This window comes from Cyprinodon tularosa, unplaced genomic scaffold, assembly GCF_016077235.1.
Source record: "Cyprinodon tularosa strain WSP-4 unplaced genomic scaffold, ASM1607723v1 ctg1098, whole genome shotgun sequence".
NCBI lineage: Eukaryota > Metazoa > Chordata > Actinopteri > Cyprinodontiformes > Cyprinodontidae > Cyprinodon > Cyprinodon tularosa.
The window spans coordinates 103,857-116,826 of NW_024037891.1; the positions used below are offsets into that span (position 1 = coordinate 103,857).

At 39.3% G+C, this 12,970-nt stretch overlaps 1 protein-coding gene across 2 annotated transcripts; it reads right to left on the reverse strand.

Annotated features, from left to right (window-relative positions):
• Positions 1-181: 181 nt before the first annotated feature.
• On the reverse strand, positions 182-12,736 carry LOC119789419 (deoxyribonuclease-1-like). Of its 2 annotated transcripts, XM_038294298.1 has the most exons (10): positions 12,702-12,733; positions 7,894-7,938; positions 5,018-5,173; positions 4,267-4,355; positions 2,647-2,736; positions 2,454-2,566; positions 2,262-2,374; positions 2,029-2,186; positions 1,246-1,342; positions 182-1,113 (listed from the first exon to the last, which is right to left on the reverse strand). In XM_038294298.1, the coding sequence occupies exons 3-10, from the start codon at positions 5,162-5,164 to the stop codon at positions 970-972; spliced, it is 951 nt and encodes a 316-aa protein (XP_038150226.1). In that variant the 5' UTR covers positions 5,165-5,173; positions 7,894-7,938; positions 12,702-12,733; the 3' UTR covers positions 182-969. The 2 variants fall into 2 exon arrangements, with proteins under 2 accessions (XP_038150226.1, XP_038150234.1); XM_038294306.1 differs by lacking the exon at positions 2,647-2,736 and having other exon boundaries at positions 12,702-12,736.
• Positions 12,737-12,970: the final 234 nt, after the last annotated feature.

Below are 12,970 nucleotides of genomic sequence, written 5' to 3' on the forward strand. Positions count from 1 at the left end.
AGTCCTTACTGAGTTCAGACAAAGTGAGACTAGAAACACAAATTTCTCTTTTTTTTTTTGCTTTAGCTCTTTTATGGATAAATATCCTGGAAATGAGAAGAAGAGCAGATGTATTATGAAATTTAGGCAGGATCAGGATGAGTCTGTAATAAAGATGACACACAGATACACACACACTGTGTCTGCTAGAGTAAAATGTGTCGTTTTATTCCACCACAGAGGACAGCAAAGCAAGCACATCAACTAAGGCACGGTGATGAATACAAATTATATTGTCCATCTTAACGTGACACAAAGGATCGGAGAGCCAGTCGACCCTGGCAAGGCAGCAACCCGCGCAGCTAGGCGTTCGTACGCAACCCTAGCAGACTCTGCCAGTGCCAACCACCACCCGTCCTTTATGCCAAACTTCAACGGAAAATCTTTGACCCAATCAGGAAAATGATTGCTCCCTCTCACGCCTGGAGCGCATGATTACAGAAACCAAAATATGTTTCCGGCGTGAAACCAAAAACAAATTACATCAAGGTCAGAGCCTGGCACAGAGAGCTCGTGAGTACAAAAATAAATGATATCATGCTCTCAGGGAAACAGAAACTTAGATAATAAGAGTGCTTAGGCAATAAGAGTGCTTCATTTGTGAAAACTTGTATAATAAAAGTGACAAAACTTGCATGATTGTCAAAGAACATGAAATATAAAACCCATATATATATATCAGCAGAACATTTATTTTTTACATGATCAGCAGATTGTTTTAGATAAATACTTTACGCAATCTTAGTGAATTTAAAGTGACTTTGTAATAATGAAATAATTATTTTTTCACTATCATTTTCTAAAGTAAAAAAGTTGTTTTAAAAAAGGTGCTTTAGTTTAATGAAGAATTGGTTTAGCTTTCCTGAAATTCCTTCAGAGGTAAAAAAAAAAAAAACAAACATCTCAGACTATTTATTCATTCTTTAGATACTATAATAAGACATGAAAGATTAAAAAGCTGAAACTATGAAACACTGTGCAGTAACTGGTGAAGGAGACGATCCCATTAAAGGCACTGGAACCAGTGACCTTCAGAAGGACCTCCACTGGGTAATGGTCGCTCACATCCAGCGCCTGAATAAAGGAGAAAAACAGAAAGATTTTATCTGATGAACACAGTCTTTGTCTAAAGGATCCCAACCTGAGCGCAGAGTTCAAATGATACGCTGCAGATAGATCCAGAACAGATAGATCCGGACGGCTCACCTGTTCCTCTGTCAGGCTGTACTCCTGTTGGAAGTTAAAGGGTTTGGCTGAAGAAGGAACAACCGCTTTGTTAAACGTTTCTCCGTGAACAACAATCCTGTTGGAAAATCAGAACATTTATGATCATTAAGGATGAAATAGTTGATATTTAGGGAAGAACTTGAACTGAAAGCCATTTTCTGCAATGATTGAGCCCAAAAGAAACATTTAAGGAGAATTAATCTATTTTTTTTCTAACCAGAGCTCCTCCTGGAGCAGGTTTAGCTTCACATGCTTCAGATTCTGAATGCTACTGTGAACCGTCAGCTGTCCCCTTATTCATTCAATGGAAAAATAACCACTAACTGCAGCGCATCATATACACATCATACTGTTTAAATGAAGCAACACATTCTGCTCATCAGTAGTGATGACAGATTGACCGAATCAGCAGAAACCGTAAGATTTTATTTCTTATTTATGTTTTGCTTTGATTATATGAACAGATCAAACTTTCAGATGCTCAAATCAAACTGTCTTTCTTTGCTTTTTGGTTCAACTCTGATTAGATTTTATTGACCAATCCTTTAAAACATGCAGTCAGATGATTCTGTTTTAGCTTCTAGGATGTTTGATCGGATGGATCGGCGTAATGAAATAATGAGAAGGCCTGATCTTATTTCCTATTTCACTGTAAATGAGGAGAATTTTATTTCAAACAGACGCATGGCAAACAACCCATAGCGAATCTTCTGTAATGTCCCTGGTTTATCTAGGTCATACAGCTCTATGTTAGCAGCTGACCTGTCATAGGAGCAGGATGTGCTCAGGCGAACGGTGGTGTCACTGTGATCTGCTATCAGCCAATGGAGGCTGCTGTCCGTCAGCAGGCGAACATGTTTCCTGTTCTTCTTGGGGAGGTAATCGCAGTCGGCATTGAAGTCTCCCAGCAGCATCACGTTCTGAGCACACAATCCCCACATTTTATAAAGATCACACAATCCCTATTAGCATTAAAGCTAAACTTCACTCTTTACCTCGATTTTCCAGATCTTTCGTACTTTCTGCAGAACATCATAGAGAGCATCCAGCTCCTTGGTGGCGTTAGACGGAGTGGTGTGTTGAGGGATGAGGGCAAACTCCTTTATATCTGGGATGGAATGAGGAAGAATTCAGAGGAAGAAAAAGGATGATTTTATGTTGAAGTAATAATTGTTTAGGAAACTCACATGTCTTTGGGGCTCTGAAGCGAACAACAAAAGGTTCTCTGGAGAAGGCGTCTTCATCTCCTGGTAGATCATCTGGGTACTGATACTGATCTCTGACCGTCGCAGTGTTGCTCCTGCACGCATTGGATGAGGACGAAGAAGGTTTGTAACTAGTTTAAATGCTTCGGTGGCTTAATTACGCAGCAGAACGGACCTGTAGATGAACACGTACTGCTCCTGGTAGGACTCTGACCTGCCCAGCCTCTCACTGGCCAACAATGTATACTGGTTCCTGGTGTCATACCTGAATCACCAGCAGATAAGGGGTTAATTATCAGTCATTAATGTCTGATTGATTAAAGGCTGCACTGCTAGCATAATTAGACATGATGAGATGTCACAAAATAAGCACATTGCCATTCTATTCTGCTCAATATTTGAACATTTTCCCACCATCGCATTCCTCACCCCCGTAATCAGATTCACCAGATTAACACAGAAACTGACACAGTGTGAGGCAACCACACCAAGATGTAAACATTTAAATTCGAGGCTCTGCTGAAATGAGAGCACCAGGATTCCCTGGCCCATGATGATGGCTGACCGATGAGCGGATCAGACTCCAGGGAGCGTGTCGCTGTATCTATGTGCTAAACGAGGACCAGCATCAGAGAGAACCATCCACCGTCAGGGACAAAAGGAGGTCAGGGGGCACAGCCTGATTTTAACAGGAGCTGCTGACAGCAAACAAACAACCATCCACCATTTCAGAAGAAACAGGAACAAGTCAAACAGCATTATGGTGAAGAAAGAAGAGGTGGAGGAGGGGGAGGAGTTTCAACTAACTGGACTGGAGACACAACCATGAAGGGACAGAGCAGACTGGACTTCTAGAGGAAGCTTAGGTCCTTAAGAGGCAACAGATCTTCTATCAGTCTGCTGTGGAGAGTCTGATCTCTTCCTCCATCATCATCATCATCATCATCAGAAGCTCAACCAGCTGATAAAGAAGGCAGGTTCTGTTCTAGGAACTCCTCTAGAACCTCTGGTGATGAAGAAGATGATGGACAATAGTGAGCATCATCTTCATCAGACTGTTAGACACCAACAGAGTGTTCAGTCAGAAGCAGATCCAGATCCAGGCATCAGTGTCTACAGCCACTGGCTGAATAGGATTCATGTTGTTCCTCATATAAATGAAAGCCTTATAAAATATAGAGAAGGAACAGTTGGTTCCTAGCGTTGTAAGCTAGCCCCACCCCCCAGCGGCCAAAATCATTTTTGCCTGAGAGTTAAATTACACATTTAATCTCACATTTAGTCTGGTTTATAAGGCTAATTAATATGGAAGCAAATCATTACCATATTTAAAATGAAAAAGCATTTCTGGAAATGCTTTTCATTTTAAAATTTTACATTTCAAATTGAATTTTGATATGTATTTGCTGGGGTACATTTTGAAAAATAAATCTCAAATGTCTTTTTCTTTTTCATTTTAATTAAGTAAAACGATGAGCTGTGTTAAAGAAGAAAATGAAAATGCAAACAGGATTAATGATTACTAATTTCATTTATGAGTCAAACAATGCAGCCACATTCTTAAAATGAAAAAGCATTTCTGAAAATGCCTTTTCATTTTAAATACGGTAATGATATGCTTCCATAAATTAATTCCACTTTGGGATTAACAATCTACTTCAGAATTTGAGTTTTGCATGTTCGGGGATAAACGTGAAGCGATATACTGGGATAAAACTACCTGCCATCATGAGATGCATTCAGTCTAACATCAATGAACATGTGCTGAAGAGCTTGAAACCAGATGATGCTTCACCTTCTTATAGCTTGAAGCAGCTTTGGTAGAGCCGTCCCTTTACTGTCTCTGACCTCCTGCAGCAAACACACGTCACAGCGGCTAATAATCTGAAACAGAAAGCAAACAGCAGAGGCATTGCTTGGTGGTGAAACTCACCCACAGTTTCACCTCATGAGGCAGAAAATAAACTCACAATCAAGGTCAGAAAAGTCCCGGCTGGAATTCAGAAAACATCTCCAGGTCTCACCTTTTCTGTAGATGTTCAGCGTGTTTAGAGGATGAATGATGGTGAATGTGAAAACGGTCACCTGGATAACCACTAGCTGTCAGGAATTAATCTGCTGCCATGTTTTATTCTAACCTGACTGAACGCTGATCCAGATGTCAATCAAGCCTCTAAGATTAGTTGGTTTCTCTGTTCTTGTCTGGTTGCCCCTACCTTCATTTCATTTCAAACTAACATGGTTTTCATAACCAGAGCATAGACTTCGTCCAACTTCACCAAACCAGATTCATCTTCCTGCTCAGGAAAACATCTGAGTTGAGCTTTCCGTAAAAATTCAAAAAATATCCACTGGACTTGGTTGGATATTTTTTGAATTTTTACGGAATGACTATGACCTGGATGACTGAGAACCTTCATCAGCATCTGAGTTGAGCGTTTCTGCGTGTTGAAAGGACTAGGCGTCCATGAAAGACCTGGGAAATATTCTTCTGCATCATTGCATTTATTCTGCAAAATACCAAAGCAGTGTGATCAAGTCCTCACCTTAGCTAGAATAGTCATAACAGCTTCCTTATTGGCTTTGGAGTTCCCAAAATTATGAAGATTGAAGGCACAGATCCGGAAGTTTTCCCCATGAACATCAGCCAAACCCAGGAGGAAGGAGAGCAGGAGGAGCAGCAGGGACGCCATCGCAAACGGCTGTTCGACAGGAAGTCAGCATGTGTTTGGGTTAAACATCCATCATCTTTTTACACATCATCTTTACTTTCAGTGTATAAGGAAGAAAGGAAATAAAATAAAAATGTCCGTTCATGTGCAGCTGTTGAAAAGCGGCTTCAGCTTATCCCCACATCAGGCTCATATATCTGGGAGTTTTTTTTAAAGAAATGATTGCAGTTGTTTCCTCCCATCATCACAGGTCTAACACACACTCACCTAAATGCTCCCCCTGTTGGCCATGCTATCTCACTACACCTGCGCATGCATCAAGTTCTCAACATTCTCTCTCATGTTTCAAAACAAAAAAACATTTTCTGAGCCAAAAAAACAAACAAACTATTCATAAATTAGACGTTGAAATAAAAAATATTCAAAAGAAAACTTTTCAAAGGTAACTTTGCTCTTTTCTCATATTTTGGCTTTTTTAGATCTTGTTTCCTCATTTTATTTTTGCAGATTTTATTATTTCTATTTCATAACTGAGTTTTAAGAATTGCCTTCTTTTCAAATAGCCTTTTAAGATTTCACGTCAGCCCAATCCCAAAAAGTTCATTATGGTGTAAGTAGTCGCACACTTGTTTCACAACTACTTTCTACAGATCAGAAAGGAAGATTGGATATAGGTCTATAATTGACCAAATCATCTGGGTCAAGAGACGGTTTCTTAAAGGTATAGTGGAGGATTTTTGAGAACTTTTGAAAAGACCCGCCCTCTCCACTTTAGAAAAACTTATGCACAAGCACAACCCTGTACCCACTCCCAAGAGGGAATGCCTTTTAAACGCGTGCAAGAGCGTGCAAGAGCGTGCACGTGCCAATTTCTCCTCATGCACGCTTTGTTTAGAAGTTGCTGTTTACATCGTTCATACAAACTCACTTTCCTAAAGATGATTTTTCCAGCGGTAAGAGAAAATGGGGACGAGCGCGTACAGCCTTACATAAACATATCACATGAATGCCTGACAGTTAGGAGAACCACTGATTTAGATGATCCACCCTGAAATGAAACATCCTCCATTATAGCTTTAATTAAAGGTTTAATTCCAGCAACCTTAAACGCCTTTGGTACATATCCCTGTAACAGAGATAGATTAATCACATCGCAAATGGAGAAGGAGATCAAAGGGAATACCTCCTTAAATAACCTGGTTGGAACTGGATCTAACATACAAGTTGAAGACAATAGTTTTGCTAACTGAAAGTTCAACTGGATCAAAGCAGTCTAAACCCGGTTTAGATTCCATGACTAACTCAGATGCTGCCCCACCCTCCAGAGACAAACCAATCACGGATAGAGGAGTGCTAATGATCTTATTTTTAATAAGATAAATCTTATTTATAAAGAATCCCATAAAATCATTACTTCTAAGAGCAGGTGGAATGGACGGTTCAACAGAGCTATGGCTCTGGGTGAGTTTTGCAACTGTATTAAAAAGAAATCTAGGATTATTCTTATTCTCCTCTATTAATGAGGAGAAGTATGCTGCTCTTGCTTTACAAAGGGTCCTCTTATACAGCAGTAAACTATTTTTCCAGACTAGGAAGGACTCCCGCAGGCCTGTGGAGCGATATTTTCTCTCCAGTTTCCTAGCATTTTGCTTTAAAGTGTGCAACTCTGCGCCTGCTTTTCATTTTTAACGGTTTTCATTTCCAAAGGAGCTGCGTTGTCTAAGGCAGTTCGCAGAGAACTAGCAACCCCATCAACAAAATCATCAACCTGTGAAGGGGAATAAGCTAAGCTTTTGCACTCTGCAGATACTGGAGAGATTAAGCTATTGAGAAAATGTAAAGGATGTGTTCACCAGGAGACTAAAAATAGAGCTTTAAGTATTGAATAATCAGACCTTCTAAGTCAGTGTTTAAAGCAAACATTAACTGTGGTTAAAGTTTAGAAACATGTCAATAACTGAGTTTTCTCAGTGACTCAGTTCTCCTACCAGAACTTCCTCATTTTCTAATGTCAAACATACATTATCAGTCTCAGTTTCTAGTCAGCATGCAGATAAATATCCTGTTTGGCTCCAGCAAAAATTAAGGAATCAAAAACTGGCTCAAACCGGAGCAGAAGAACCAGAAATCAGATTTCCTCCAAACTGAGCCTGTTTGCCCAGAACCAGAATCTCCACCATACGCTGCAGTAAAGAAATCCAACTTTCTGTGACACTTCTAAGCATTTTTCAGCTCTGCTGCTGGGAGCTTCCCAGTTTATGTATTTAATGGTATCAGAGTCAGAGGGGCTGAACAGCCTCCATGCTGCTGGTTCAGATTATTATTGGTTAAAAATCATTTTTATATCTGCTGCTTTGTGTCGATGAATCCTCAGAATCTGAGTCAGTGAGTTTGAGAAGGAAAACTCTCCTGTTAGTGTAGCTCTGCCACAGTTAGATGTTAACCAACTGTAGAAGTTATTGTTCTAATAAACTTGTCAGGACTTGAATGAGCAAACCAGAGCTGCAGTATGTAGAAGCTCAACATGTGGATTTAATTGTTTTCCAGCAGTATGTGTGGATGGCTGTAGCTGTGCAGAAGTTAGAATGTGTCTGTCACACAGAACTAAAGCACACAGAACTAAAGAGGATTTCTTTCCTCTCAGTTCTCTGTTCTTCCAGTTTTAAATAAGCAACATTTTTTCACAGATTCATTGATTTGGTTTCAAACCTTAAATCCTCATTAAAATAAAAGTTATTTCAAAGACTCACGGCTTTCAGCAGAGGGACTTTCAGGCTGTTTCTCTTTCCGTCCTTCTTCTTCTTCTTCTTATGGGGTTTTATGGCGGTTGGCAGACTTGTGAATTGTGCATTACCGCCACCAACTGATATGGAGTAAAGCAAGAAAACAGAAAACGATTCACCCCCCCCCCCCCCAAAAAAAAAAAAAAAAAAAAAAAAAAAAAAAAAAAAAAAAAAAAAAAAAAAAAAAAAAAAAAACCTGTGTAACTTAAACCAACATAATACTAAATCACATTTGCCCATATAATTTTTAATTTACTCTAGGTCATCTTAACTCTGCCAGTTTCTGATGGTCCCATCGGTCCTCCCATCATACTTCCAACCATCTCCCAGTTCAAATCTTTAATGTCCAGATATTTTTCTGCAGCCTTCACTATTATTTTGATTTTTTCCGTTTTTTTTTGTTGTCTGTGCAGTACAATTAATTACTTCTACCATGAAAAGAACAAAATTTGTCTTTTTAACAATAAGTGAGTCTTCATCAATTTTTTGATTCTCTAGAGGTTTGGAATTTACCGTGTGTTGAACTGTAGGTTTGGGTTTTTCTGACTGAGATGGGATCCTTTTTGCAGCTTCAGCGTAGGTTATTCCGAGCTCAAATTTCATTTTTTTAATTTCCTCAGACCTTTTGCTTGCTTCACAGCCGCGATAGGCAGCAGTATGTTCTCCACCACAATTACAGCATTTTATTTTAGCTTCTTTTCCACATTTTCCGTACTCATGTTCTCCTGCACACCTTCCACACCTCTGTTTCCCTTTACAAACTGCTGCAATGTGACCGAATTTTTGGCATTTGAAACATCTCAATGGTGGAGGATTGTAGATTTTGACATTATAGCTTATGTAACCGATGAATACTTTGCTTGGTAATTGCTCTTCCTCAAATTTAATTAGCACTGATAAACTGTCAGATCTTTCTCCGTTTCTTGTTGTTTTTAACCGTTTTACTTCTTTTACTTTTGCACCGCTTATGTTTTCCAGAATCTCTTTTTCAGAAATTTTTAGAGGAACTCCTCCAATGACTCCCCTGCTGATCTTTTTGTTCTCCATTAGGCTGCACTGAACTCTTATCCCGTCAATTTTGTTGATCCGTATTGCTTTGCCTTGCTGGGCGCTGTCTCTGCAGTTAATTAGCAGGTCTCCACTGTACAGAATTCTGGCACCTCTGACTTCTCCGACAAGTTTATTGATGGTTTTTGTTAAGTGAACCGGATTCCAATTTGTAAAAGAGTCTGCCTGATTAACGACTTTGAATATGACTTTGAATTCATTTTGTTGTGCTGTGGAATGTATGGAATGATCATCACTGGATTGTTCTGAACTAGATTCCCCTTGAACTGATCTCTGTTTTTTCCGCTTTTTCTCATTTTTTGATGTTGCTATCTTCCAACCTTCATTGTCACTATTTCCCTCTTCCATCCCACAAGAATCGCTTCCTGTTTCCTCACTACTCACGGCCCAAGACATTTCTCCATAAGCAGCTTCAAAACACGCGCCATGCACCAAACGACCATCCACATGCCAAAGGGCTCTCGTCCTCTCGCATCTACCTCCTCCAAGCTTTACACTTTTAAAATGGCGCCCTCTTTCCGTCCTTCTTCTTCTTCTTATGAGATTTTATGGCGGTTGGCAAACTTGTGAAATGTGCATTACCGCCACCAACTGATATGGAGTAAAGCAAGGAAACAGGAAACGATTCACCCCCCCCAAAAAAAAAAAAAAAAAAAAAAAAAAAAAAAAATACAATAAAATAACCTGTGTAACTTAAACCCACATAATACTAAATTATACTAAATTACATTTGCCCGTATAATTTTAATTTACTCTAGGTCATCGTACCTCTGCCAGTTTCTGATGGTCCCATTGGTCTTTCCATCATGCTTCCAACCATCTCCCAGTTCATATCTTTAACATCCAGATATTTTTCTGCAGCCTTCACTATTATTTTGATTTTTTCTGTTTTTTTTGTCGTCTGAGCAGTACAATTAATCACTTCCACCATGAAAAGAACAAAATTTGTCTTTTTAACAATTAGTGAGTCTTCATCAATTTTTGGAGATTTCTCTAGAGGTTTGAAATTTGCCGTGTGTTGAACTGTAGGTTTGGGTTTTTCTGACTGAGATGGGATCCTTTTTGCAGCTTCAGCATAAGTTATTCCAAGCTCAAATTTCATTTTTTTTATTTCTTCAGACCTTTTGCTTGCTTCACAGCCGCGATAAGCAGCAGTATGTTCTCCACCACAATTACAGCATTTTATTTTAGCTTCTTTTCCACATTTACCATATTCATGTTCTCCTGCACACCTTCCACACCTCTGTTTCCCTTTACAAACTGCTGCAATGTGTCCGAATTTTTGACATTTGAAACATCTCAATGGTGGTGGATTGTAGATTTTGACATTGTAACTGATGTAACCGATGAATACTTTGCTTGGTAATTGCTCTTCCTCGAATTTAATTATTACAGATAAACTGTCAGATCTTTCTCCGTTTCTTGTTGTTTTTAACCGTTTTACTTCTTTTACTTTTGCACCGCTTATGTTTTCCAGAATCTCTTTTTCAGAAATTTTCAGAGGAACTCCTCCAATGACTCCCCTGCTGATCTTTTTGTTCTCCATTAGGCTGCACTGAACTCTTATCCCGTCAATTTTGTTAATACGTATTGCTTTGCCTTGCTGGGCGCTGTCTCTGCAGTTAATTAGCAGGTCTCCACTGTACAGAATTCTGGCACCTCTGACTTCTCCGACAAGTTTATTGATGGTTTTTGTTAAGTGAACCGGATTCCAATTTGTAAAAGAGTCTGCCTGATTAACGACTTTGAATATGACTTTGAATTCATTTTGTTGTGCTGTGGAATGTATGGAATGATCATCACTGGATTGTTCTGAACTAGATTCCCCTTGAACTGATCTCTGTTTTTTCCGCTTTTTCTCATTTTTTGATGTTGCTATCTTCCAACCTTCATTGTCACTATTTCCCTCTTCCATCCCACAAGAATCGCTTCCTGTTTCCTCACTACTCACGGCCCAAGACATTTCTCCATAAGCAGCTTCAAAACACGCGCCATGCACCAAACGACCATCCACATGCCAAAGGGCTCTCGTCCTCTCGCATCTACCTCCTCCAAGCTTTACACTTTTAAAATGGCGCCCTCTTTCCGTCCTTCTTCTTCTTATGAGATTTTATGGCGGTTGGCAAACTTGTGAAATGTGCATTACCGCCACCAACTGATATGGAGTAAAGCAAGGAAACAGGAAACGATTCGCCCCCCCCAAAAAAAAAAAAAAAAAAAAAAAAAAAAAAAAAAAAAAAAAAAAAATACAATAAAATAACCTGTGTAACTTAAACCCACATAATACTAAATTATACTAAATTACATTTGCCCGTATAATTTTAATTTACTCTAGGTCATCGTACCTCTGCCAGTTTCTGATGGTCCCATTGGTCTTTCCATCATGCTTCCAACCATCTCCCAGTTCATATCTTTAACATCCAGATATTTTTCTGCAGCCTTCACTATTATTTTGATTTTTTCTGTTTTTTTTGTCGTCTGAGCAGTACAATTAATCACTTCCACCATGAAAAGAACAAAATTTGTCTTTTTAACAATTAGTGAGTCTTCATCAATTTTTGGAGATTTCTCTAGAGGTTTGAAATTTGCCGTGTGTTGAACTGTAGGTTTGGGTTTTTCTGACTGAGATGGGATCCTTTTTGCAGCTTCAGCATAAGTTATTCCAAGCTCAAATTTCATTTTTTTTATTTCTTCAGACCTTTTGCTTGCTTCACAGCCGCGATAAGCAGCAGTATGTTCTCCACCACAATTACAGCATTTTATTTTAGCTTCTTTTCCACATTTACCATATTCATGTTCTCCTGCACACCTTCCACACCTCTGTTTCCCTTTACAAACTGCTGCAATGTGTCCGAATTTTTGACATTTGAAACATCTCAATGGTGGTGGATTGTAGATTTTGACATTGTAACTGATGTAACCGATGAATACTTTGCTTGGTAATTGCTCTTCCTCGAATTTAATTAGTACAGATAAACTGTCAGATCTTTCTCCGTTTCTTGTTGTTTTTAACCGTTTTACTTCTTTTACTTTTGCACCGCTTATGTTTTCCAGAATCTCTTTTTCAGAAATTTTCAGAGGAACTCCTCCAATGACTCCCCTGCTGATCTTTTTGTTCTCCATTAGGCTGCACTGAACTCTTATCCCGTCAATTTTGTTAATACGTATTGCTTTGCCTTGCTGGGCGCTGTCTCTGCAGTTAATTAGCAGGTCTCCACTGTACAGAATTCTGGCACCTCTGACTTCTCCAACAAGTTTATTGATGGTTTTTGTTAAGTGAACCGGATTCCAGTTTGTAAAAGAGTCTGCCTGATTAACGACTTTGAATATGACTTTGAATTCATTTTGTTGTGCTGTGGAATGTATGGATTGATCATCACTGGATTGTTCTGAACTAGATTCCCCTTTAACTGATCTCTGTTTTTTCCGCTTTTTCTCATTTTTTGATGCTGCTATCTTCCAACCTTCATTGTCACTATTTCCCTCTTCCATCCCACAAGAATCGCTTCCTGTTTCCTCACTACTCACGGCCCAGGACATTTCTCCACAAGCAGAGCAGCTTCAAAACACGCGCCATGCACCAAACGCCTCGCCGCTTCTTCTTCTTCTTCGTCTCCAACAGCGACTTTCCCGCCGCCGTATTAGCTAAAGTGCTACTAGGAGGTGAAACCGGAAATGTACCGTGAATGGTGCAGTCTCTTTCCGTCCTTCTCTCTGTTTGAAACTTAAAACTGGGTGGGCCTCTGCGTTTCCTGTGGGCGGGGCCAAACCTCCTCCTTTCTTTCTTTCTTTTTTTTTTTTTTTCCAATGAACTTTATTTAAATGAAATTAGTATACAACAAACAGTATAATGAACAATACAACATTCAAGCAATACAACCAGGGGTGATTAGATAAGAACATGCAAAGACGTACATATCGAGATTGTCCTTTGAGCCTTTTGATTTGTAGAGTCTGTTATTGATTTGACATATAG